The 22479-nt window shown below is 42.6% G+C and overlaps 1 protein-coding gene across 1 annotated transcript; it reads left to right on the plus strand.

The window, feature by feature from the left end:
• Nucleotides 1-9812: 9812 nt before the first annotated feature.
• LOC116760151 (olfactory receptor 9) lies at nucleotides 9813-10656 on the plus strand (the record flags this gene model as incomplete). The annotated part of the gene is given in 4 exon segments (XM_032644568.1): nucleotides 9813-9853; nucleotides 9855-9891; nucleotides 9894-10304; nucleotides 10306-10656. Coding segments are annotated over 4 exon segments (840 nt in total), but the record flags the coding sequence as incomplete, so codon positions are not given.
• Between the last annotated feature and the right edge of the window lie 11823 nt (nucleotides 10657-22479).

Raw genomic sequence — 22479 nt, forward strand, 5'->3', positions numbered from 1 at the left:
TATATATATATATTTTTTGCGGTACGCGGGCCTCTCACTGTTTGTGGCCTCTCCGGTTGCGGAGCACAGGCTCCAGACGCGCAGGCTCAGCGGTCATGGCTCACGGGCCCAGCCGCTCCGCGGCATGTGGGATCTTCCCGGACCGGGGCACGCACCCGTGTCCCCTGCATCGGCAGGCGGACTCTCAACCACTGCGCCACCAGGGAAGCCCGACATGACAATATTAAAGAAGTAACACTCTGTAAACAATGGTATGCTATATAAAAAGCACTGAACTGTGAGTCAGAAATTCTGCACTTAGTTCCCATTCTACCATTTGCAAGCTAAGTAGCCTGTCATTTATCTGAGCCTTAGTTTCTTCCTTTGTTCCAAGGGAAAAATATGTTGTGCCTACCTCTCAGATGAGGCTCAAATGAAATAATGCAAGTGACAGTGCTTTGTAAACCGCTTGCATCATTCAGAGCTAAGATATCACTGTATGGTTATTATTATTTTGTCTAGTAAACATCAAGATGTGGAAGATCAGAGTAAAGCTTCAATCAAAGCCAGATAGCTGCTTTTACTGAGCTCTCTTCTTTTCTTCTCTCAGGGAAGAGTGTTGTGGATGGGAACTTGAAGTTTGCACCTGACCTGGGAGGGGGTGTGTGACCTAGCAGAGCTAATGCAGGCTTGGGAAGAAGTCATGTGTTCCCTAGCATAGGTTGTCATTTTGTAAGGAATAGAATCCAAATCTTAACATGAGGGGCAATATATATATATATATATATATATATATATATATTTTTTTTTTTTTGCGGTATGCGGGCCTCTCACTGTTGCGGCTTCTCCTGTTGCGGAGCACAGGCTCCAGATGCGCAGGCTCAGTGGCCATGGCTCACGGGCCTACCCGGACCGGGGCACGAACCCGTGTCCCCTGCATCGGCAGGTGGACTCTCAACCACTGCGCCACCAGGGAAGTCCGCAATATATTCTTAATGTGGAACCAGATTTTACTGGCTAGAGAAAAATTAATCCTTGCTATAGTGAGGTGTGCTTGCTTTTTAGATAACTTGTGAGGAAACTGGCTACCGCACACAAACCTACTCCATTCATGAAATCAGAGAGCTCCTCCCCACTTTGGATCTGGTAAAATCTGGACAGAGGAAAGCTTCTATCAACATTTGGCTAAAATCTGAAGCTTGAACATGGTTTGAGAAAGAGGAAGAAGAAACCTTTTTCTTCTTAAGTCCTGGGTCTTTAAGGACTCCTTTGCTGTGTGATACAGGGATGAGTTAAATAAAGCTGCAGTCTAGTCCTTTTATTCTGGACTGCTCTGTCCAGAGTTCCCTGGCCAGACAGGAAAGAAATGGTGTAAATATCCATTATAGCACTGGGAGTGATTTTTTTTTTTCACTTGGGGAAGCCTGGAGAGGCAGAAAGGTGCTGCCAGGGGCTGAGATATGGCCGTGGATGGTGGAGGATGAACTTCTCCCCACCTCCTTGGGTTTGCTGGGAGGAGGCACCACTTTGACCTACTGAGCTACAGGTGCTCTCCTGGTAAGAGAGAAATTGAGGTTGACTTATCTGAATTCTCACTCCCTACCTCCCATGGGGAGCAGAGAAATTCCCATTAGGACAGAAAGGAAGGCTCTTGTTATCACGCAGGGAACCGGGAGAGCTTTTTGGCCTGGGCCTTGTATTCCTGAAGGCCCTCAAGTATAGATTTTGCTATTATTGCCAAGTAAGGTCACATTGTCTTTGCATTTATTGATTGTATTAGAAGTTTTGGTTGGTTAAAAATAAACATAAAAAATATACCAATGTTTTATATATACACTACCAAATGTAAAGTAGATAGCTAGTGGGAAGCAGCCGCATAGCACAGGGAGATCAGCTCTGTGCTTTGTGTCCACCTAGAGGGGTGGGATGGGGAGGGTGGGAGGGAGACGCAAGAGGGAGGAGATATGGGGATACATGTATACGTATAGCTAATTCACTTTGCTATACAGCAGCAACTAACACAACATTGTAGAGCAATTATACTCCAATAAAGATGTTAAAAAAATACCAATGTTTTAGTAACTCTGTCTGGCACTCATTCATTTTCTAATACACCCACAGTCTGAAAAATGGAAGAACACTAGCCCTCTCTCACTCTTTGGGTGACCTTGCCTGCCACATGCAGATTGTAGATAGGATGTGAAATCAGTTATGACAGTTGTAGAAAGTTAACTCATGGTTTCGTATGTTCTGAAAGAGTGCAGAAACTGCATTTCCCCTTTCAAGAAAGGCACTAAAAACAATGGAAAACCGTGAGTGCCAGTCTTATGGACCAACTTATTAATATCACAGAAAGCTGTGACCTCACTCCACACCCAAGCAACTCCAGTCCTGCCGGGCTCCTGAAGCACTCCCCAAAGAGCAGAACCCCAGAGAATTGTCACTGTTTGACCTTTCTGGAAGATCCCTGGAAAAGCCCCACTCACAGGCCTTGTCTTTATCTGGTCAGTGAGGAAAGCCCTATCATCAGGGCATTGGTCAAATAATCAGTGACAATATTTTAAGATTGAAGCTGCCCAGTGTGGATGGACCTAGAGATCATCATACTAAGTGAAGTCAGGCAGAGAAAGGCAAATATCCTATGATATCACTTATGTGTGGAATCTAAAAAATGAGTATAAATAAATACATCTTCCTTTCAAAACAACAACACAACATAGAGCTCATACCAACAATTCCATTCCTAGGTATATACCAAAGAGAACTGAAAACATATCCACTCAAAAATTTGTACGTGGGCTTCCCTGCTGGCACAGTGGTTAAGAATCCACCTGCCAATGCAGGGGACACGGGTTCGAGCCCTGGTCCGAGAAGATCCCACATGCTTTGGAGTAACTAAGCCCGCGAGCCACAACTACTGGGCCCAAGCACCACAACTACTGAAGCCCACGCGTCTAGCGCGCCATGCTCTGCAACAAGAGAAGCCACCACAATGAGAAGCCCATGCATGGAAGAGTAGGCCCTGCTTGCTGCGGCTAGAGAAAGCCTGCGCACAGCAATGAAGACCCAACGCAGCCAAAAATAAATTAATTAATTAAAAAAAAATTTGTACGTGTGGGAACTATACTCAATCTTTTGTAATAACCTATAAGGGAAAAGAATCTGAAAAAAAAGATATATATGTATGTATAACTGAATCACTTTGCTGTACACCTGAAACTAACACAACGTAAATCAACTATAATTCAAAAAAAAAATTGTGAGGGTTTGTTGCAGAGTTATTCATAGTAGCCCCAAAGTGTAAACAACCAAAGTGCCCTTAAACTGATGTGTGGATAAATAAAATATGATATATCCATACAATGGAATATTATTTGGCAATAAAAAGGATGTAAACTGATACATGCTACAACATGGATGAACCTTGGAAATGTTACGCTAAGTGAAAGAGGCCTGATACAAAACTCCACATGTTGCATGATTCTATTTATATGAAATATCCAGAAGAAGCAAATCCATTCGAGAGACACTGGGGGAGGGATGAATAGGAAGTGACCGCTAAGGGGTAGAGTAACTTTTTGAAGTGATGAAAATGTTCTAAAATTAGGTAGTGGTGGTGGTTACACAACCCTGTGAATATACTAAAACCCACTGAATTGTGCACTTTTTATTTTTTAAACTATATATTTTAAAATTATTTATTTATTTGGCTGTGCCATGCGGCATGCAGGATCTTAGTTCCCTGACTAGGGATTGAACCTGGGCCCCAGCAGTGAAAGCGCTGAGTGCTAACCACTGGACCACCAGGGAATTCCCAAGAATTGCGTACTTTAAATGAGTGGATTTTGTATTCCGTAAATAAGAACTCAATAAAGCTGTAAAGAATAATAAAAATAAAACCAGGTTCCTTTTGTCTCTCCACATTAAAAAGAAAATAGAAGCAATGATTTCTACCCTTGGGTCAGTAGTTCTCAACTGGGGGCGGTCAGACTAGGTCTGAAGACACTTTGTCACAACTAGGGAAAAGGGTGTTATTGGCATCTAGTGGACAGAGGCCAAGGGTGCTGCTAGCCATCCTACAAGGCAAGAACAGCCCCTCACAAGCAAGAATGACCTGGCCGCAAATGTCAATCATACCAAGATTGAGAAATCCTGCCCTAGATCAAGGTCCATGAGGACAGAGCTGGGTACGTGGTGCACCCGGTCCCTCCCACAGCTGCCAAAGTCCTTTGGTGCAACGGCATCCCCTGTGTTGAGGGCAGTTGTTAGAATCCATCCCAAGAAACTCCCTTTTAAAGCAATGGTAAGGACGTGAACCACAATCATCTCTCTAGGGGTGCCCTTGGGAGAGCCTTCTGTCTGGTCTTAGCTCCAAGAACAGTTATACTGCCCTGAGTAGTCTATCTCTGTTTTACCTCATGGACACTGTGAACTCTGGAACTGACAGCACTTTCCTTTCTGGGTTGGCTGCTAAACAGTTTTGAGCCAAACTTGTGGCCCAACCTTAGGAAGGGCATAGGTCTTATATTTTGCATTTTAAAGTTTCATTCTTGGCTCTATTTTATATCCCTAACTTTCTTTTTCTTTTTTAAAAATTTATTTTCTTTCTCTTTATTTCCTTTGCTCCTACTTTTTCCCTTTTTTTGGTTTGTTTGTTATGTCTTTGTAAGCTATTTATGCTGGGCAACAAGAAACGAAACACCAAATCGACAAATATAAACAGTGAGTCTCCCCTTAGCTCTGGGATGGAAGTTCATAGGGCAGAGTGGTGGGTAGGTTACAGACGCATCGTGAGGACTGTGGGCAGGGGCCAATGACCTCCCCAAAGGATGCTCTCATTCTTGCTCCAGAAGCCTGGCTGGATGCTGAGGGGGCAGGATGTGAGAAAGTAGGGGGATTCTTAGAGGAGGTCAGCTGTTCCTGGATTGCCGTGTAAGACACTGTGGCCTCTTGATGTTGGAAGGAGCTGGGCTTTCAGAGGACAAGTCACAGATGTGGGGACAGAGCTGGTAAGGGAGGGATTCCCAGCTGGGCAGGACTGGGTGGTGTATTAGAGTGTCTTGGACTGGGAGCCAGAGATTTGGCTTCTAGGTTTCAAGTCCCAGCTCCACCCTCGTTGGCTAAGTGACTTTGCAGTCACGTCGTAGCTCCTTAGTTTTCTGTTTTTACTAAAACATGGTAGTAATACCTGCTAGGCCTGTCTCTACGGTTGATTCGAGGACCAAATGAGATCATGAAATTGCTGAATTGCTCTATTCATTGCTAGGCTGCAAACTTTCTTTTTATTTATTTATAAAAATTGAAGTATAGTTGATTTATAGTATCATGTTAGTTTCAGGTGTACAGCACAGTGATTCAGTCACACACACACATATATAACTGAGTATATATATATATATATATATATATATATATTCTTTTTCAGATTCTCTTCTCTTATAGGTTATTACAAAATATTGGGTATAGTTCCCTGTGTTCTTCTTTCTTTCTTCTTTTTTTTTTTAATGTTGAGGGACAAAATTAATTGTTCAGTTATTGTGGCTGTGATTACCATTGTACTTGTGGAGATGTTCTCATTTGAGGTCATTACTGCTGCCAAGGCTCTGGGGTCTGCGGGGCTGGTGGGCAGACCTGAGGGAGACCTGGCTGACCCTGAGGAATTAGTTAAAACTTACACAGTGGGCTTCTCTGGTGGCGCAGTGGTTGGGAGTCTGCCTGCTGATGCAGGGGACACGGGTTCGTGCCCCGGTCTGGGAAGATCCCACATGCCTCGGAGCGGCTGGCCCCGTGAGCCATGGCCGCTGAGCCTGCACGTCCGGAGCCTGTGCTCCGCAATGGGAGAGGCCACAACGGTGAGAGGCCCGCATACAGCCAAAAAAAAAAAAAAAAAAACTTACACAGCAACCCAGAGGAGAAAGTATTTGTTAATCATTAAGTTACATGTGGATGTACGTAAAACGCTCCTTAGACTTTCAGAGCTAAAAGGATCTCAGGGGGTTGGAGAGCCAGTCTCCTGCCCCAAGCTCACTCTCTCAGGAGCTCTTAGCACCTGTGAGATTTTCACTTACCCATTTTCCCCACGAAGTGAAAGCTCAGCCCAGGAGAGTCAGGAAGGTCTGGGGTTCAGGATACATGGATTTCCTAGACTTACGTGTGTCTTTGTGATCTCTAGGCTGGAGGCCACTGTAGTTCTAGTTCCCTGGGTCTAACCTGATGGTTTCAGCTGCATCTTGAGACCCGTTTCATCTTCTAATCTTTGTGGGCTTGGCTGACAGCCACGGATCCCGTTTCTTTTTTTATTATTCTTCAGTTCTTTTTCCCTCTCCTTGGCTCCCCTCATGTCCACCCATCAACCCACACCCCAGATACTGCAGCCAACCAATTTCTATTTTCATCTGAATAAAAATGTTGTTATGGGCTTCCCTGGTGGCGCAGTGGTTGAGAGTCCACCTGCCGATGCAGGGCACACGGGTTCGTGCCCCGGTACAGGAAGATCCCACATGCCGCGGAGTGGCTGGGCCCGTGAGCCATGGCCGCTGAGCCAGCACATCCGGAGCCTGTGCTCCGCAACGGGAGAGGCCACGACAGTGAGAGGCCCGCATAACGAAAAAAAAAAAAAAAAAATGTTATTATGAGAAAGGTCACAGGACATGATGAAGAAAACCCGCTCCTTGCCCTAGAGGCTGGGAGCGGAGGGCCTCCTAAAGCTCCTCTCTACTCAAAGTAGTAACTTTCAAGGTACTTTTCCTTCAACCTTGGTATCCTTTGGGTGGCTTCTTTCTTGGTTTTGAAATTTTATTGTCTTCCCAAACCAGGGTGGAAATGGACATGGTGAACTCACCTTCTCCCTCTCCCCTGATTCATGTGACACAATGCTGAGTTTTATTATATACCAGACACTGTGCTAAGTGCTTTTCATACATTACGTTATTTAGTTCCTACAACAACCCTATGACGTAGGAATTATCTTTGTTTTACAGATGAGGAAACCGAGTCTCTGAGAGGTCAGAGTCACACAGCTTGGTGGTGAAATCAGGAGTCTAACCTGGAGAGTGATCAGTGACAGGCAGCTGAGGTTGAAAGGGCATTGGACTTGGGGTCAGAGGCTTGGGTTTGGGTCCTGGCTCGATTACTGACTAATGGGACTTGGGCAAGTCACACCTATCACACGTCCCGGCCTCAGCCTTCTCATCTGCAAAGAGATAATAATAACACCTGGTTCACTAGGCAGATGATAGGATTTAACTAAAGTGATTATTCAACTAGGGCTAGAGTCAGCAGATGCTCGGGCAATGTCCACTGTAGCAGAGCTGCACATGTGTGGCAGGCAGCCCCTGCAGCTGGCCCCCAGCCACTCTACCTCCTGGAGCTCAGGCCCTCATGTAATCCCCTGCCCTTGAGCAAACGGACACACCAGGTCCTTGACATGTTGGGGCTCACAACGTGGCAGATGCCTTTCCTCTGAGCGAGCGAGGGAGCGTGAGAGAGAGTGATCAAGATCACAGGCACGGTCTTTTGTAACCTGGACATTTTGGGGCTAAAATTAGGGACTTCTAACTGACTGTGCACAGCAAAAGTAATGGGCTGTTGGGCTTCCCTGGTGGTCCAGTGGTTAAGACTCCACGCTTCCACTGCAGGAGGCTTGGGTTCGATCTCTGGGTGGGGAAGTTCCACCTGTCGCAAGGTGTGGCCAAAAAAAAAAAAAAAAAGTAATGGGCTGCCACTTTTGAGATTGGGTTACAAAAAGCCTCTGACTTCCATCTTGCTGGCTCACGCTCTCTCACTCTCTCCCTTGCTCACTCCCTCGGAGGGAAGGTAGCTGTGCCATGGTATAAGCTGGAACTGATGGCAAGGAATGGGTGTCCCCAGCCAGTGAGCGCCTGAGACCTGACAGCAGCCCCAGGAGTGAGCCTTGGAAGCAGCCCCTCTCCCAGGGGAGCCTTGGGATAAGGGCATCCTGGTTGCCATCTTGACCGCAGTCTTATGAGAGCCACAGGCACCCAGCTAAGTCACACTCGGATTTTTTTTCTTTTAATGTTTTTACTTTGCAGTTGTCAACCTTCAGATATTTTTTTAAAATTTTATTTATTTGTTTATTTATTTGGCTGCCGTTGGGTCTTCGTTGCTGCGTGCAGGCTTTCTCTGGTTGCAGCAAGCAGGGGCTACTCTTTGTTGCAGTGCTCAGGCTTCTCATTGCGGTGGCTTCTCTTGCTGTGGAGCACGGGCTCTAGACACGTGGGCTTCAGTAGTTGCAGCACGCAGGCTCAGTAGTTGTGGCTCACGGGCTCTAGAGCACAGGCTCAGTAGTTGTGGCGCACGGGCTTAGTTGCTCCATGGCATGTGGGATCTTCCCAGACCAGGGCTCGAACCCGTGTCCCCTGCATTGGCAGGCGGATTCTCAGCCACTGTGCCACCAGGGAAGCCCCCCACATTCGGAATTTTGACTCAGAAACATTGAGTTTATAAATGCTTGTTGTTTCAAGTTACTAAGTTTTGAAATGATACAGCATGGAAGGCTGTGGAGGGGATGTGGTTTCTCTGGGAGAAGCAGAGGAGACTTCTTAGAGGGGGTGTGTCTGTGCTTGGCCGGGAAAGGTGGGCAGGACGCAAACTTGAGGAGAAAAGGAGAAAGGTTCTCAGGCAGGGGAATGGCAAGCAGGTGTATTCCAGGAATGTGAAATCTGGTCTGGTGGAAATCACCTCACCTACCTATGGACCTGATGGAGACGTCCTACCTAAGGCGAGAGTGGGCTCTTCCCTGTCAGGCGTGCTCGGCTCCGCCCTTAATTCACTGAATGATCCAGGATGAACCAGATGAGCTTTTCCAGATCTCAGCTTCCTCCTCTGTAGACTGGAGTCTGGACAAGTAGATCCTTCAAGCCCCCTTCCTTTTACCATCTCACCCACAGCTCAGAGAGAGGGGATGACCTGGAACGTGGCTACTCAGAGATTCACCACACGGGGAAGATGTGATATCATTTTGAATACCTCCAGAGTTACACTGCTCTTCCGGAAAAAAGTCTGCCTTTTTGGGTCCATTACCCGGACTCTCTACCACCTCCTTCCTGTTTTTTATTTATAACTATTTTATTATTTTATTTTATTGAAATACTATCTTTTATTTCACTTAAAAATTTTAAAGTGGTAGAGCAAAAATACCTAAGGCAGCCAGGACTTTGGTGTTAAATGAGGTTTAAAAGAAGTTCTTTTTTTTTTTTTTTTTTTTCCGGTAACGCGGGCCTCTCACTGTTGTGGCCTCTCCTGTTGCAGAGCACAGGCTCCGGATGCGCAGGCTCGGCGGCCATGGCTCATGGGCCCAGCCGCTCCGCGGCATGTGGGATCTTCCTGGACCGGGGCACGAACCTGTGTCCCCTGCATCGGCAGGCGGACTCTCAACCACTGAGCCACCAATCTACCTAAAATCTAGTTTCTGAGAACGAAGCAATGCATTCTGTGGTTAAGATTGATTGCAGAAATTTTACTTCAATCAAGAGAACTTAAAATTTTACGGAACTTTACAGGAACTTGTAGAAATGCTCAAATCGTAAACCTGTAAACAACCTAAGTGCTCTTCTCATAGCCTTTCTATGACGCATATGTCTGAAAATTGTGCACTGACAATCGGAAACATTCGCTATTCACCAAATTGCAAAATTAAACTACTGATAAAAATATTTCCAAAGGCACAAGTAGGCATAATTGGTTGAAAGTAAATCAGATATTTAAAAATACCAAAATATGTTAAAACAAATTCCATCTTTTTCTTTTCATGTTTCATATATGATTTTTTCTTATTGTGTGATCAACGGATCAAAAACACACGTTTGGGGGTGCTTCTGGTCTACCGGGTCACCCTGCTGGGCAACTCGCTGATCCCTCCTCACACTGGCAGACGCTGCCCTGCACTCGCCCATATGCACTTCTTCCTGCGCCACTTCTCTGCGGCGGGGCTCCTCTACACCAAGACCATCGTGCCCAGGATGCTGGCCGACCTCCTCTCCTCCGGCCCCACCATCCCGCCCACTGGCTGCTTCACCCAGCTGTACTTCTCGCTCCCTGTCATCGCTGAACGCGGCCTGCTCACGGCCATGGCCAGTGACCGCTATGCTGCCGTCTGCCGGCAGCTGCATCACTCCACCCTGATGGGCCAGGGAGCGTGTGTGCACATGGTGGGCACCTCCCACCACATGGGCATCATCACCGGCACCACTCACTCCATCTTCATCTTCACTTTGCCTTTCCCTGGTGCCAACACCATCCATCGCCTCCTGTGTGACATCCTGCCTGTGCTGATGCTGGCCAGCTCGAGCACCTTGTGGGGTGAAGTGGGTGGGCAATCTTGCCCTCACGATAGCCTTTATCCTGACCCCCTTCTCACTGACTGTAGCCTCCTATGCCCGTATTCTTAGCATCATCCTTGGGGTCGTGACATCCCAGGGACGTTGAAGAATCTTCTCTACCTGTTCCTCCCACCTACTTGCAATCACGCTCTTTTTTGGGACGGGGACTGTTGCCTACATGAGGCCATGGGCAGGCTCCTCCCAGGACGGGGACCAGATCCTTGCCGTCTTCTACACAGCTGTCACTCCCATGTTCAACCCTTTGGTCTACACTGAGAAACAAAGAGGTCATGGGGCAATGAGGCAGCTCGTGAAGAGATATGTCTGGAGCCCTTGACCCCCTCAAGTTCTTGGAGATAAGGGCCTGATCCTTGGAGATTTTCAAGGAGGAGGGCTCAGCTGGAGTCCCTGCTCTGGGTGGTGTGGGTGCCAGCTCGAGGGCCCAGGGCTCTGACCTGCTGCTCAGAGCTTGGCTTCTGGGGCCTGTTCTTACGGCCTTGACCTGACTTGTTTGTAGGTACAAAGCTGGAGAGACATGCACTTGGGGGAGGTTGAGGAGGTGCCCGTTTTGTGCGATGATTGAGCAATTCTGGTCTTTCATGAGGTTCAGGGTGCCTTCCTGGGCTACGATTCCTGTAGACAGTGTTTCTCCCTCTTCTCCCAGACTCCTCACTGGAAGCCTTTCTCTTTCCCATCAGTCACCTCCACTACCACATGAGCTCCTTTACTTCAGGTGCGAGGTCTGACCTGGGGTAGGAACAGGGCAGGGAATAGTTGACCTGGCTTTGGCGGTTCAGGTGCCGAGTCGTGCTTGGTGCTGCTTTAGGACTGGAAGCATCTGGCTCGTTACTTTGCTGTGACTTACAGGTTCTCTCCCGGGATCCCGGAGATGTTGATATTCTCTTCTTAGCTTCTTTCTCACCCATGGACTGACTTCCTCTTCATCTCCTCTGATCCTAGGGTAGAAATGCACATACATCTCTAGACTCTGACTCTGATCAGAAGGTCTGGTCTGGCTCCTGGATTCCCACGATGATGCTTTTGTTTCTTGTAAACTGTCCACTATTTGTGCTTGAAGCCACCTTAATTTGCCTGCCGGGAGGATCTAGCACCATTTTACTTTTTTTGGGCAGCCCATTCTTGCTTGTTTATAAACTCTCCTTCAGCAGTAAGCTGCAACAGGGACAGTGTAATATAAGCAGGAAAATCACTCTCAAGGCACAGTACCCGAGGGCCTTTAAAATAGCACTGATTTTCATTTACAAAAGTAACACTGTTAATTGCAGGGAATTTTGCATCCAGAAGAAAAGACAGTAACTATTAATACTTCGGTGTTAATAATGCCCTTGGGAACTTATTGTGGTCTGCTTTCCCTCTGTATATGTATATATACGTATTTTTAAAAATTAAAAAAATGGGATTATATTGTGTGAATTGCTCACGACTTTTGTTTTCCACTTTATCAAAATATATTGTAACATTTTTTACCATATAAATAGGCTTCTAAAGCATTATTTTAATATCTATATAGTTGGATACTAAAATTTAAAGCCATCTTCTATTATTGGAATTAAATATTTTTGTTATTGCTTTTGCTGAGATAGATATCACTGCAGTTATATCTTTGTATACTTATGCTTTTCAGAGCACAAACTTCTAGAAATGGAATTGCTGAGTCAAAACATATACACAATTTCAGAGCTTTTGAAACATATTGCCAAATTGCCGTCCAAAAGAATTTTTGTTGTTTTACCGTCCAACTGAGGGCAGTCCAATTTTCAGGGCAAGGAAATGGACTAAGGGTCAGGAAGGGTTAGATAGCCCGGGGAAGAACAGGGTGGGGAAGGAATGGATGTCTAGGATCTTGCAATGCAGAAAAGACCTGATGAGAAGGACATGAACTCACTTCCCCTCAGTCTACCAAGGACTGGCTGAGACACACTTGGACTGAGAGTGCAACATGAGGCATCAAAGCTAGACTCAAGGAATGACTTCCTGATAGAGTCGGTATCTGAACAAGACAAGGGGAGAGACTTTTTCCTCATGTTCTGAGCTAAGGGTGGAGGCAAGAGGAGGAGGATGTGTTGAAATTGGACGGGCTCAGCCCTAAGTGGCTTCATGCTTCTTTCACCTGAGGTGGTGACCATCAGCTCTGGAGGCTGAGGTCCCCTATTTTCGGGGACCCCAGACAGAGTTGCCAAAAAAATGCTGGATGTTCAGCTAAATTTGAATTTCGGATGAACAGCAAGTAATTTTTTTGTTGTTGTGTTTTTTTTGTTTTGTTTTGTTTTTTTTGCGGTACGTGGGCCTCTCACTGTTGTGGCCTCTCCCGCTGCGGAGCACAAGCTCCGGACGCGCAGGCTCAGCGGCCATGACTCACGGGCCCAGCCGCTCTGCAGCATGTGGGATCTTCCCGGACCGGGGCACGAACCCGTGTCCCCTGAATCGGCAGGCGGACTCTCAACCACTGCACCACCAGAGAAACCCAACAAGAAGTAATTTTTTGGTATAAGTGTGTCCTGTGAAATATTTGGCCAGAAGGATTTAGCACCATTTTATCTTTCTCGAGAAAGCAATATTTGGGACATGCGTACGTTAAAAAATTATTCTTTGTTCATCAGAAAATCAAATTTGATTAGATGTCTTATATTTTTATTTGCTACATCTGGCAACTCTATCCCCAGGTGCTATTCAAGCAGGGCTGGAACTGCAGGCTCAAATTTTTTAGTCAATTGTTCATAGGACATTCATTCCCCACATTGTCTTAAGATAGATGTAGCAGTGAGGCCTGCAACTACACTGGAGAAGTGCATAACCTGTTCAGGCAAATACCTAACTACTCAGGGCCTGGTCCCAAATATAAGCTTTCTGTTGATAGCGGAAACAGAAGATTTAGGAAGTTCGAACTCGAAGAATAAACTGATTAGGGTGAAAAAAATTTCTTAAGCATAAAAGGGAAGAAAATGAAGAGGCTAAAGAGAAAACCCAGATATGGAATGTTAATTCAGTCATAGTATTAATCTACCTAACCTCACCCCAATCCCCAAATCAACTTAGTCAGCTTGTATTTGTAGTTTCAGGAATCTGATAGGAAATTAGAAGTATAAAATACTCAATTTGTACATTTTCTTGACCCTCCACCAACCATGGGTTGGAGGAGAGAAATCTATTTTAAATACATCTCACTATGCTTTCCTTTCTACCTCCTTTATTAATTCTAATGTGTATGAGGCATTTTTTGAATTTTTATCTCCTGAGCAACCATTGTCCCTTTGCCTTCTTTTTCATTGGAAAAACACACCTTCCCGATTCTCAGACTACATGTTAGCACTATAGAACATGCGGGGCTTGTGACCAAGGCCTCAGAAGGTATTTGCTCAAACTCTGATACATGACTCTGAAAGATCCAATCAGACTAACTCTTGAGTTTTTATTTAAGCAAACAGAAGAAGGTGATACCTTTGCAATCAGACTTGAACTTGGGAATATAGAACTCCGGAGCTCGCAAGAGCTGTAGCACAAGGTAAGAGAGTAATCGTTACTGTGATGTCAATGAGAAGAAAACACTGCCTAGAGCTGCAATAATTATCTTGAGTCATTATGACTTACAGGCTGGTGAATCCAGCTTTAGTAATACATGTGTTGCAATTTTCTACTGCAGACAATAATGTTCCCCCCTTTTATCATTTGCTTACATTATTCTGAGATGAGGTATTCCTTACCTGTAACTGAAAAATTCAATAATTCAAAAGCCATTTTAACTGAAGTTCTACAGACGTAGATATCGCTATTTTTTTTAACTCTATCATTTTACTCTCCTGGAAAAAATTAATTATTGCCATACACTCTTCTTCTAGCTTGACATGTCTTTAATGGTTAAAGTGTTCAGTGGTTTTCCCTACAAATTTCATGAATTAAAATAGATTTTAATAATTCCATTATTTAATCAAACAAATCTAACATGTACATATCCTTTAAGGGTATTTCAGAATAATGAACATTTCTTCAACAAATATTGCTCATGTATTATAGCATAAACAATTCAGAGTCATCCATCTGGCAGGGTTCCTGAGACTCCTAATTTTATGAAGTTTTTCTACTTTCGTCAGAAGGAAAAAGCCAAACAAATTATATAATGCGAAAGTAATCTTTGTGACCAGATCACCTGACTCAAGAGAAATTTCCCAAATACACAGACCAAAGCATATAATCAGTGTCTACACCCTTTCCTAGACAGCACTATGCATACGGTCATTCGGTGTTAACTTTTGAATTTTTAAAAATAATGCTTAGGTAAGACTCAAAAAGTAATATTTTCTCAATTTCTACATACAGTTGTCACTAGGGAAAAGCAGGTGCCAGGTGTTTGTTAATAATTATTGATGGATCTGGCAACATTGACCAATCTGGTAATAAGTATAATAACTCAGAATAGGATTTTGTATGCTTACAAATTTTTACCAAATTATATGTGTTTTCAGTATACGCAATACAGTCAGTCCAAGGTACTAACTGCTGAATAAATGCCTTGTAAGGAAGGAAATGACATATAACTATATTCACATCCTACCAGTTAGTTAAGTTCAGAGGCAGTTTATTTCATCGTATAGAGTATAGGACTTGTCCATGAAAAGCTCCCTAGCAGTGCCGTCTGGTAGACAGAATTTACAGTGCCTGTATCTGAACGTAGTCGAGTCTGAACATTTTTACACTTTTTAAAAAAAGCCTGGCGCTTCGTGACATTTTAGCTCTCAAGATAATGTGACATATGCAATTTTATGAAAAGTATTACATTTATTAAAATTATTTAAAAGTTACCCAAAGAAACAGGATCACTCCCTCCTTTCCTTCTTCACTCTGTTTTATGGGTGTATCAAAGAAAGAGTGTGTCACATATGACTCGTTTTTGTCACCTAACTTTATTATTCTCAATAGCATTTATAATTCCCTGGAATCCCTCTCCACAATAACTTATACGCTGCTTAAGAGCATATCATGGTCATCAGTGATTTCCAAAATATTCAATCCAAGAAGTCCACAGACTTTATCTACATCTTTCAAGAAGCGAGCACCAAATAAATATTTTCAAATAAATAAATCAATAATTCTGTTCATTTTTTTTTTTTTTTTCTGTACGCGGGCCTCTCGCTGTTGTGGCCTCTCCTGTTGCGGAGCACAGGCTCCAGACGCCCAGGCCCAGCGGGCACGGCTCACGGGCCCAGCCGCTCCGCGGCATGTGGGATCCTCCCGGACCGGGGCACGAACCCGTGTCCCTTGCATCAGCCGGCGGACTCCCAACCACTGTGCCACCAGGGAAGCCCAATTCTGTTCAATTTTAAGTGCTACTACATTTGAAAGACCCAGGTAAAATAATATCAAGAGCATAAGGGTGGACAGGATCACTATGTTTGGTCTTGACGGATAAGGTTTGACTGAAGTTGTTAGGGAAGCTGAATATTATACAAGAAACCCAAAGTTACTATCATTACACATGTAAAAGGACAAGAGGTTTGATTTATTCTTTTTTTTTTTTTTTTTTTTTTAATTTATTTATTTTTTTATTTTTGGCTGTGTTGGGTCTTCGCTGCTGTGTGCGGGCTTTCTCCGGTTGCGGCGAGCGGGGTCTGCTCTTCGTTGCAGTGCTCAGGCTTCTCATTGCCGTGGCTTCTCTTGTTGTGGAGCACGGGCTCTAGGCGCGCGGGCCTCAGTAGTGTGGCTCACAGGCTCTAGAGTGCAGGCTCAGCAGTTGTGGCACACGGGCCCAGCCGCTTCACGGCACGTGGGATCTTCCCAGACCAGGGCTCCAACCCGTGTCCCCTGCATTGGCAGGCGGATTCCCAACCACTGCGCCACCAGGGAAGTCCTGATTTATTCTTAAAGAAGAAAAAGGTAGCTTTTAAAACAATGGGAGGAACTAACAGGAAAGCACCTTTCCTCTTAGTATGAAGAAATTCATTCTAAAAAGCAGAGCCATTTGAAAATGAAATAGACTGCCTTCAAAAATATGAAATTCTCATTTGATTAAACGTATTCAAGTGTATCCTAATTGGTTATTCATTTAGGAAGCATATAGAATGAATTAATTTTGAACTGTCTGTTAAATTAAATTATTTAAAGCATTTCTCTGACATAAAAAAAACACAAAACATTTTGCATTTGAAAGTGTCAAATAAACACTAAAAGAGGGTACCTAAAATTTAAATACCCATTGTATCACTCCTTCCTGATCCCACCCTCTATCTTTAGGTAGAATATGGTTTCCAATCTTTGGGGGGATTATTTATATGCATGAATGCTATAAGATAAACAACTATAATTAAATATATCATTAATTAATTTCTGTCCCATAATCATCTGATAACCTATAATCAAAACTGAAATTCTCTTATTTCACTAAAAATGATAACAAGAATATTTTTCTACTTTAAGGAAAAGCTTTAAAATTTAAACATTACCTCTTTTTTTAAAAAATAATAAATCTTCCACCTCTAAATGATATGAGGTTCTGGGAAATGTAAAAGAAACCTTTGAATTACAGCTTAATTATTTAGTGTCTGAAATTAGCCTCAATCAGAAGGTATAAAATGTTTTATTTTTGATGAACAGCTAACATAGTGCCTTGTTTTCCTTTTCAATTATTCTGAAAATGTAAGTAGAAAGACCCTATGCATTGTTTTATGTAGATTAGATTCATCATTTTCACCATTTCACTCTCTTCTTTCATATTTACTAATTTTAATCATCATAGAGAATTCCTCCCCATAATTATCTTCCCAGAGTTATTTTGAACTCTTGGTGGGTGACAGGGAGAAAACTCTTTAAAGATGGCTGAGTATAATAGATGTCTTTGAGAAGATCTGGACAAGGATTTTTTTGGTAGCCATTCCTCAAATCCTGTGTATACGTAATTGTTATTACAGGTTGCTTGTGATATGATTTAGATATTTAGTTGATATCAAATCCTAAATCATGAGTGGTGAAATTAATTTATTATTCTCTTGTGTGGCTGCTCTGGTTAGAAGGACTAGCTGAGAATATTGCTAGAGCAACATATGACAACAGTTTCTAATGTGGTTCAAAGCAACTGCTCAATCTAATCAATCAAACAATAGCTCTGAGATAATCTATATAAAATCTATAATCTGTATATGTGACCTTGAAGGGAATACAAATAATGAGTATATTAACTGAGTGAAGTAAAGATTGTAATGTGTTTATCTGATTGACTAATGGAAATATCTTCATTCATTCTCCCAATAACAGCATCTCAAGAGAAATGGTTTAATTGCATCTTACTATTCAAAATGATTTTAAAAATACATATGTGAATATATATATTTAAAATGCCAAGAAATTGGGTAAAATGTTACTTTACATGTGTTAGAAGAGAAACAGTGATTCAAATTTGTCCATATATAAAGAAAACAGTTTTAGAAAAAGAGTTTTTATTTTTTCCCAATTTATTCTAGATTATTAAACCTGATGAATAATAGAAGAAAGCTATTTCCCCTTGAGGAAAAATAACTGTAAATAAAATTTTAACTTCTAGACGTTAAGAAATGTAAAATGAATTTAAACAGGAAGCTACAAATCACTCTTTCAAATAGATTTTTTAAAAAAATGATGTGGTCAAGGGCAGATATAATTCCCTGTGAAAGGAGTCAGAAAATAATAGTGTTTGAATATGTACTAAAATTACTTTTAACATGTGGACTCTTTGGAAACTACTCCAATAATGCTGACGTTCACCCAAGAGATTCTTGCGAGTATGTGTGTGTGCGTGTCTGTGTGTGAACGACAAGTGTGAAAACTTAAGTAAACACTTGTCTCTGACCCTATATTTTTAAACATGTAATGTACTACTTAAAACTATTTCAACTTTATCTTGCCCTGTAATCACCTATTCAGAGATTTCTTAAAGTTCTTTCTCATTTTGTTCTTTGACTAAATTTACTTTTTAATAGGGCCCAATGAGACAGATTAAAATTGTGAGTTATTTTCCATGGGCTTTATTTAAGATAACTCATAGCAGGATGCAAAAGTCTCATTCCCCCAGTGGGAATCATCTGGTTGCCCTGGTATATAGCTAATTATGGTAAAACAGATCAAATTGTTCGAGGAAGTTTGAGAAATTAGCTACCCTACACCCCAACTGTACTTCGAGACCTGTGGAGTCCCATTTTCTCATTAACCTCAAAGGCATGATTCTAACTCTCTTAGGCATTTCTCTAACTGGCGCACTTAACTGTGAAAATGCAGTGTTATTTTAGACATCCACTGGGAATCACACTATTTGGAAATCATCAGAGTCGACTAGTTCCAAACATGCTACCCTGGGGGTGACTTCATCTTTAACTAAAATATTTGTATAAATATTCTCTAAGGACCAAGGTGATTAATGGCAACAACAGAAGAGTGCTATGTGAGGTTTTGATTGGTCTCCAGGGTTTGCTGCATTAGAGATGTAAATTTCTTCTAACTATGAACTCCAGAAGGAGCAACAGTCCCCAACCTTTTTGGCACCAGGGACCGGTTTCGTGGAAGACAGTTTTTCCACGGACAGGTGGGGGTATGGTTTCGGGATGATTCAAGGGCATTACATTTATTGTGCATTTTATTTCTATTATTATTACATTGTAATATATAATGAAATAATTACACAACTCACCATAATGCAGAATCAGTGGGAGCCCTGAGCTTGTTTTCCTGCAACTAGATGGTTCCATCTGGGGATGATGGGAGACAGTGACACCCGAAGTATGTTGCTTATATCCAGTCTGCTCCGTGATCTCGTTTTGGTTGCTGTCACTGCAGAAAATCCTGCTTCACAAAGATAGGATGTTGGAAATAGAAGCAGGCTTTTCAGTGCTTTTGAGGCAATCTCAGGATATTCTTCCTTGACCTTAATCCAGAATGTATGAAGATCGAAGTTGCCTCAAACATACTTTTAAGGCCACCATCATTTGCGATCTCAAGCAGTTGATCCTCTTCTAGTACAAAGTCGATTTACCTGGGTTTCACAAATGGATTGCGGATCCATTCCTTCCCAGTTTGGGGGTCTTTTGTGGTTGGGAAGTAATGCTCAAACTCTTTTGAAAGTTGAGATAGGTGAGCAGTTCTGAAGGTTTCATGCCTTCACTGGATAGCCGGTCGCCACATATTATACAAAGCTGGCTTGGAGAATGTGAGTCACCTGTTGCAATGAACCCGTAATTTAAGTAGGACTCTTGGGATTTTCTTTTAAATGCAGCTTTCTTTTTGTTGGCAGTCTTAGAGTCTTCCACTGTCTCATCACTGGGTCTTTCCCACTTTTCAAAGAAGCTCTCCAGAGACGTTTGTTTTTTACTCATTTTGGCTAGGGTTAGCTTGGGGGCTTACCTAAACTGTGACTGAGACAAGCGCACAGTGCGGGAAAGAGGCACGGACAGAAGTGGTAAATAAAATAATGGGCGGTCCACACGCACACTAAGATAAGTGTCGGATTCTGACTTAAAGCCTGTCACCAGAGGCAGCTTAATTGTCACTTGTTTTTCTTTTTTTTTTGCGGTATGCGGGCCTCTCACTGTTGTGACCTCTCCCGTTGCAGAGCACAGGCTCCGGATGCACAGGCTCAGCGGCCATGGCTCACGGGCCCAGCCTCTCCACGGCATGTGGGATTTTCCCAGACCGGGGCACGAACCCGTATCCCCTGCACCGGCAGGCGGACTCAACCACTGCGCCACCAGGGAAGCCCCTGTCACTTGTTTTGATATGAGTCTGCAAGCAATTGATTTATTATGGTCTCTGTGCAGTCAAACCTCTCTGTTAATGATAATCTGTATTTGCAGCCACTCCTTAGCGCTAGCGTCACCGCCTCAGCTCTGCCTCAGATCATCAGGCATTAGATTCTTATAAGGAGCACACAACCTAGATTCCTCACATGTGCAGTTCACAGTAGGGTTCGCGTTCCTATGAGAATCTAATGCCACCACTGATCTGACAGGAGGTGGAGCTCAGGCGGTAACGCGAGTGTTGGGGAGTGATGGTAAATACAGATGAAGCTTCGCTCGTGCCCGCTGCTCACCTCCTGCTGTGTGGTCTGGTTCCTAACAGGCCACTCCGTGGCCTGGGGGTTGGGGACCCTGCTATAAAGGACATCACTGGTGCATGCAGGAAATTGGTGCAAATATATATGTATATATCTTCAAGACAGTGATTCTATTTCCTTCAAATATATACCCAGAAGTGGAATTGATTGATCATATGGTAGCTCTATTTTTAATTTTCTGAGGAACCATCAAAGTGTTTTCCACAGTGGTTTAACAATTTACACTACCACCAACAATGCACTAGTGTTCCCTTTTCTCCATATCCTCACCAACACTTTTTATTTCTTGTTTTTTTGATAATAGCCAGCCTAAAGGGGGTGAAGTGATATCTCAAAGTGGTTTTGATTTGCACTTCTCTGATGATGAGTGATGCTTAGGATCTTTTCATATATCTGTTGACCACGTGCATGTCTTCTTTATAAAATATCTATTCAGGTCTTTTGCCCATTTTAAAATTAGATTATTTGTGTTTCTGCTTTTGAGTTGTATGGGTTCCTTACATATGTTAGATATTAACCACTTATCAGATATGTGGTTTGGAAATATTTTGAAATTCTGTAGGTTGCCTCTTTATTCTGTCAATTGTTTCTTTTGTTATGCAGAAGCTTTGTAGTTTTATATAGTTCCATTTTGTTTTTGTTTTTTTTGCTTTTCTTGCTTGTGCTTTAGGTGTCATATCCAACAAGTCATTGCCAAGACCAATGTCAAGGAGCTTTATCCCTATATTTTCTTCTAGCAGTTTTAGGGTTTCAAGTCTTACATTTGAGTCTTTAATACATTTAAAGTTAATTTTTGTGAGTGGTGTAAAATAAGGATCAAGTTTTTTCTTTTGCATGTGCATATCCAGTTTTCCCAGCACCATTTATTGAAAAGGCTCTCCTTTCCTTATTGAGTATTCTTGACTCCCTTGTCAAATATTAGTTGACTTCTCAAATATTAGTCGACCAGATATGCATGGATTTACTTCCGGGTTCTCAATTCTATTCAATTGGTCTGTGAATCTGCTTTTTTGCCAGTACACTACTGTTCTGACTACTCTAGCTTTTTAGTATAGTTTGAAATCAGAAAGTGTGATACCAAATACATAAAACTCTGATTTTGATTTGGGTTTTATATGAAAAGTGTAGGGGATTGACAATATGCTACATTTGTTTGTCAATCTGCAAGTACTGATGTTTAGATATTTTTGTGAGCACTCCCTATTTTATTTAATAAACTGCTTATGATTCTTTGTCAAAAAAATAAAAAAGAAAGTGTGATGCCTCCAGCTTTGCTCTTTTTTCTCAAGATTGGTTTGGCTCTGCAGGGTTTTTTGTGGTTCTATATCAATTTTAAGATTGTGTTTTTCTATTTTTGTAAAAAATGCTACTGGAATTTTGATAGAGATCACACTGGATCTATAGATGGTTTTAGATATTATGAACATTTGAACAATATTAATTCCTCCAGTCCATGAAAACAGGATATCTTTCCAGTATTTGTCTTCTTAAATTTCTTTCATCAAAGTCTTACAGTTTTCCATGAACAGATCTTTCACTTCCTTGGTTAAATAAACCAACTCAAAGCCATGCTTGAATACCCTGGAGATAATATTCCTGTACCTTAATCATCCCAGGGCCGGGCAACTAGGTACAGCCCCTATTATCCAAAACCCACTGAAATTATTCAAACTATTCAGTTGTAAACAGTTCACCCTGCCTTACCTTGCCTTCCCACAGAGACCCCAATAAAGTCTCTGGCCCAGTGCTCTCCCATTGCTCCTATCTTCTGCCTCCTGACCACTCTGATAGCTTTCCCATGTGGCCCTGTGTGGTGTGCTGCGCCTCCTGTTTCTTGGGCCTGTGAATACAATAAACTTTGTTTGTTCCTGAGCCTCTCCTCTGTCTCTTTTTGTGACCACAACTGACTGACCATCTCATAAAAAAATAAAAAACATTAATTTATTTTCATTGATGCTATATTTCATTACATGCATGTACCACAGTTAATTATCCGTTCTACTCTTGATGGACATTTAGGTGGCATTTACAAATATTCCTGCTATTAATATTTTGTACATATATTTTGTGAAT

Source organism: Phocoena sinus, chromosome 10, assembly GCF_008692025.1.
Source record: "Phocoena sinus isolate mPhoSin1 chromosome 10, mPhoSin1.pri, whole genome shotgun sequence".
NCBI classification, from domain to species: domain Eukaryota; kingdom Metazoa; phylum Chordata; class Mammalia; order Artiodactyla; family Phocoenidae; genus Phocoena; species Phocoena sinus.